The 5,428-nt window shown below is 41.9% G+C and overlaps 1 protein-coding gene across 1 annotated transcript; it reads right to left on the bottom strand.

Moving 5' to 3' along the window:
- Positions 1 to 3,071: 3,071 nt before the first annotated feature.
- Positions 3,072 to 4,964, bottom strand: LOC130196044 (zona pellucida sperm-binding protein 3-like). The gene is made up of 8 exons (XM_056417878.1): positions 4,593 to 4,964; positions 4,407 to 4,522; positions 4,231 to 4,334; positions 3,984 to 4,158; positions 3,698 to 3,815; positions 3,536 to 3,618; positions 3,311 to 3,456; positions 3,072 to 3,208 (listed from the first exon to the last, which is right to left on the bottom strand). The coding sequence occupies exons 1-8, from the start codon at positions 4,962 to 4,964 to the stop codon at positions 3,072 to 3,074; spliced, it is 1,251 nt and encodes a 416-aa protein (XP_056273853.1).
- Positions 4,965 to 5,428: the final 464 nt, after the last annotated feature.

Here is a 5,428-nt window from a genome sequence, read left to right as displayed (position 1 = left end):
ACTATTATGAGTATTTTTAGTATTGCGAAGTACTCCATTGTGTATCTGGCAACACTCTGTAGGCTTACTACCCCCCACTGCGCATCTCAGCCCATCGTCTTCTATTCTTAAATATCATGAGCAAAAGTCATAAGGAGCAGGTTATTATGTCGGGTAGTTATATAACAACCTATGTAAACACTGCACGTCGACTTTACTGCCGGCACTGAGCGATCACTGTTGGTTACCTGGTTGATTTGAACCAAGCCACTGCCTCTTTTAATGGTAGCCACCCCGAGAAGTAAGTGATGAGCTTGTTAACTGGTTCTAGACTAGCCTTTGGGCTGTAACACATGTCTTGCTTTCTGCGTCTTCTTCTGTTTCTGAATCCTCTTGATCCAGTTGCTTTGGCCGTTCACTTTGTGGTTTCAGCAAAAATGCAGGACCTTGTCTCCACCACGTCTTGCTCTGGATGAACTTCTCAGCTTTCAACCCTTGAGAAGCCTGGTCAGCGGGATTTACTGCAGAGTTGACATAACGCCATTGTTTAGGCTGAGAATGCTCCCTTATTGTGGTAACTCTGTTTGATACGAAGGTTTTGAAGCAAGCGTTTTCATTTTAAAGGTACCTAAGCACCGTAGTGCTGTCAGTCCAAAAAACTGATTCCCATAATGGAACCTGAAGTTCCATTTCGACAGCTGCTGTTAGTTCCAGTCTTGGTTTTGTGACATGTTTCAGTGGTGTCACTCTTGATTTTCCCATTAGAAGGGAAGAGTGTTTGTTGTTCTCCATGTTGGTTAACACATTATAGGAGGCAGTGTCACAACCATCCTCACCAGCATCAGCAACAAGGTGCAGCGGTACCGACTGTGGGGTTCTAAATCTTTCTGGCTTGATGCATCTGGGTATGCTAAGTCCTGCTAATACCTCAAAGTCCATTTTCCTTCTCTTTGTCACAGCTATGCTTCTTTTGCACAGGTCTCCCAAGATGAGCTTCGGTGGCATCATAAGCAACGCCAGAAACCCAAGAGGGTCGTAAATAGAACTGACAGTGGACAGGATTCCTCTTCTAGTAACAGGCTTGTCTTGCACATTTATCTGGAACTTGAAGTTGTCAGTCTCTGTGCACCACTGAACTCCAAGGGCACGTTCCATGGGAAGTGTGTTGTCACTGTTGTGTCTGAAGTCTAGGTCTTTTACTTCATCATCTCTTTCTATGTCAGGGATGGAAAGCAAGGCTGTCCAGCTGTTGTTCAACCACTTGGTCAGATGGAATCCTCTTCTGGAAAACAAGTCTTGTAGGTCTCGGCCGCTTGCCTGATCCTTTGTTGCCACTGATTTTAGACATACAAGGTTTGTAGTACTGTTCAACCCTCCTGTTATGTAGTGGGTCAAATTGACCATTTTCAAAGTTTGAAAATCTAGGAAAAATATTTCTAAGTACTTTTTCTCTATAAAACGTCTTCTGCTTACCTTATTTAGTGTAATCAACGTTAAAAGAAATACACTAAAAATATCATGTATTTGCAACCCCCCCCCCTGTAGGTTTATATAACAGAGTTGATGTTCAGGGTCAATTTGACCCGGCTGTGAAAGTGGAGGCTACAAGTGGTCAGAAGTGTCACGTTTAGACTATTTCTTTCTTTGTAAATGTGGGACAGTTTTTCTGACTCCCTCACACAGGTTTCAACAAACTCACACACACACAAACACCCCTCCCCCCCCAAAACACACACACACCCCTGTTCAAAGCCCCATGTATAAAGTTGTACACATTTCAAACTTCAAACAAAAGAAACAGGTGTTTGTTATGGGAACCATCTCTATCCTGATATGTGCCCATCACCACATATGAGAAGCACTTACCAGACTAAACAATGTTCCTCATCTAACATTCTCCCTAAATACACCTTTATTGGACATGCAACACTAATGTAAGGGTTTATTTCATGTGGGTGTGTGTCTCTCCTAATAAATATAGTACTTCTAATAGACTGACTGGGAGAGACACACCCCGATTCATCCCAAGCTCAGACGCACACTCCAACGACCCCACCTGTGCGAGAAATACAGATACTATTTTGACGGGAACCTTTATTTTTCCCTGCGGGAAAAGTCCACCCACATTTATTAGGGGAGGGGCCAAACATACAAAAGGTTGCTGAGATGTACAACATTACACTCTGCAGATAAATACAACTGCACCAAGAGGATGACTGTGCTGGCCTTTGGTCATCCATTATTATATATGCATCTTTACACGATAAACATAACTAAAGTTTACTTTCAATACAAATCCTTTGACTCATTTGGCTTGATTTTGAGTGAGCGGGTCATCATGACCCCGAATACGACAGGCGCCTCATTTATCTACATCACCATTTAAAAATAAAAACTTACAAAATGCAATATAAATTTTGGAGAAATATGTTATTGTAGACGAATGCAATTTTGATTTTTTCAATGTACCTACAAAAGTTTGAACATGCATTTCTCATTAAAACGAGCGAGTTCTCCTGATTGAACTCTGATCTATGAAGGGGTGAATAACTAAATTCCACTAAACACTGATTTGTTTGTGATGACATGGTGATGAGGTATAAACTATAGTTCAGGATTTTTTGGTTTCTGACCACTTTTGGGTGATTCAACATTAACCGGGTCAAATTGACCCAGGAACATCCTGGCTGTATGCAAGAAACAAGCATAATAGGAGGGTTAAACCTTAACTAAAAAGGGTATTTAGCTGGTTACAAATCCAGTCCAGTTGTCTTTGTGCATTACAGGCAAACTATGCATCAACAACAAACACATTTAAAAATCAATTGTTTATTATACTTTGGAGTCATTTGTATCTGAAAAGGCATTTTTGGTTGCAGTTGACATGTTGGTCATATTCACAGTAAACTGAACAGTCGAGGGTTGACATGGGGTTTTCATCCAGCGGTTCGCCATTTGTGTAGATTATGAACCAAGAAGCAGTCTCTCCTCAGCTAGAATAGAAATCCAGTTTATTTGACAGAATAACCGTTTTGAGTGCTTGACTATTTTTAACATATGGGCCAAACAAAGTTAACTCACCAACTTTGTCATTAATTCCTATTGCCAAACAGTGAAGGTCTGCTGATTCTATTCAGACCAGAAGGAAGCGCCGCCACAGGTACTGGCCCACTGGTCTGCTTGGCTGGCAAGACAATCATCGGACCCACTCGTGCCGCCTTTTCCCACACTAAAGATTTACAAGTCAAAAACCATGTGTGAAGCATGGCATGGCATGGCATGACATTTCCCCCCCCCCCATCATCATACACGTTCCTATAAGCAACCCAACCTGTATTGGTTTCCTGTCCACTCCAAAACAGTTCAGGTTCTTGTGGCTTCTCAAACCGACGAGAACCAAACTTGCCAGGGTTGCTCGGCTTTTCGTGACTTTGACAAGAGCCACATAGATAGTCATTCCCATCAGCTGACCTCCATCTGAAAAGCAATGAAATATTCACACACCCTCATTTACTCTGTATTTTTCTACGATTCACATGTCGGGCTGATCTCTTACCTTCCATTTACAAAACTGCATGCCTTATTTGGTGCCTCTGCATCATTTACTGGTACAGCATTCAGGTGACATGTGATGTAGAGCTGTGTGAGGAAAAGGTAAATGTAGGAACACAAGCTACATTACTAATAATAACTTTAGCACATTAAAGTAGAGCCTCACTTCTTCCCTGTCCTCATTATGAAATTTAAAGGCATCAATGGTCAAGTGGAGCTTGTCATCCTGTGTCCTGGATAAGAAGCTAGACCTAGAACCTGGAAGCTCAGAATCAACCAGGCACCTGTGAAGAGAAGGGAGAATTTAGTCAGTTTTCCAGTAGTGGCTAAATGTCCCTTAAATACCAACATTTATTTTCTAAATAGCCTTCAGATTTAACCGACATAGACTACCATGAGGCTCTGGAGCCATAAAAGGCTTCACACAATGCAGTAATCTTCCAAGTGCTTACCCATTTTCAACAAAGACGTATCTCGGCTCAGAGGATACATCTGGGGAAAGTGTCGCCACACAGCCGCTCACAAACACTCGGAGCCCCGTGTGATGTCCAACTCGGACTGAGGCTTCGATGCCGATGGGCTCGCCGAGGTAAAACACATTAGTGCCTCTTCGATGAAGCCAGTCATCTGAACAAAAATAAATATATATACAAATAGTGATGGGAAATAAATCAAAACATTAGAAAACAGGAAACATACTTGTCATAATGCTCAAGTCAAACTCCAAAGTTTCCTCTGCAGCTTGTTTAGACATGAAGGGGATCCAGGTGGGCATGAGGGAAGAACTGGACATACTGTACTTCCTAAGAAACAGAAAAGGCATTTTTAATAAAATGTTGTGACAGTGTTTTCAAAAGATGAGCTTTGAGACAAACCTTTCGTAATGACATTCAATTGGAATTACAGCCTCATCCATTCGAACCACCCCATCTGGAGAGGCCACGGGAGAGTATACGAGCAGGTTTGTGTAGACCAGTGCGTCTTCAGTCATCTGTGGAGAGTAGTTGCATTTAAAACTAGTATAGTTTGAAATAATTTAATAGAAATAAATGAATCATTACCTTTTGTTTGGTGCCGCAGTCCACGAGTTTAACAAGGATTCTGTACTCATCTCCTGAAAATATTGTAGCTCTACAGTGGTCATTGTGCTCCACTCCAAGGCGTAACTCAGCACCATTGACAGGAGCTCCAACTTCAAACATGTCAGCTTGGATAATAATCTCCAATGAGTCTGGATGGCAGGTCACTCGGATAGTATTCACCTGCTCTTGTTCCTCAGATGGATCCTTTGCTTGCAGAGTGTGTTGGGAGCTCCTTGTGAACTGAGGACTTTGAATTGAAGCATGCCGAGAGTAACCTTTGGGAGGAAAAGCAGAATATGACCGGAAACACAGTCCAACCAGGAGAAGAACCCCAAAACACGAGGTATTCATAGCACTGAAGAACAGCAAACTGGTTCAGACTCTAAACTGTCTTCCTGTCTGACCCACTAAGCAGCACAATACTCTGAGTAGTGAACATGTCTAAAGTTTAGGGGGATTCCTCCATATTTGAATCTGTTAAAACAGTTCAGACATATTCTCTTTATTGCTTTTTTTCATTAGACATTTAAATACTGTATAACGAAAATTTCTAAAATTTCATCTTTCTGCAATATATGGGCCACTCTGTAGATTGGTTTAATAAGCCTTTTCCGCTTTTCTCTGATGTTATCAAGGTTACAGATAGAATCTGGAGCTACTTTCTCTGTTTTTTAGGTGCATCAGTGTATCCTTCAGTCGCCGCCAACAAACCCGATCATCACACGACGGTCGATCTTGGAGGCGTTCCTGTCGATCTCCAAAATAAATGTCTTCAACGTTTTCTTCCTGACTAGAAGATCGGCATCTCCGAAAAG

This window comes from Pseudoliparis swirei, chromosome 7 (genome assembly GCF_029220125.1).
Source record: "Pseudoliparis swirei isolate HS2019 ecotype Mariana Trench chromosome 7, NWPU_hadal_v1, whole genome shotgun sequence".
Classification (NCBI taxonomy): Eukaryota; Metazoa; Chordata; class Actinopteri; order Perciformes; family Liparidae; genus Pseudoliparis; species Pseudoliparis swirei.
Note: the sequence above shows the minus strand (reverse complement) of the source record. Positions and strands in the feature narration are given on the sequence as shown.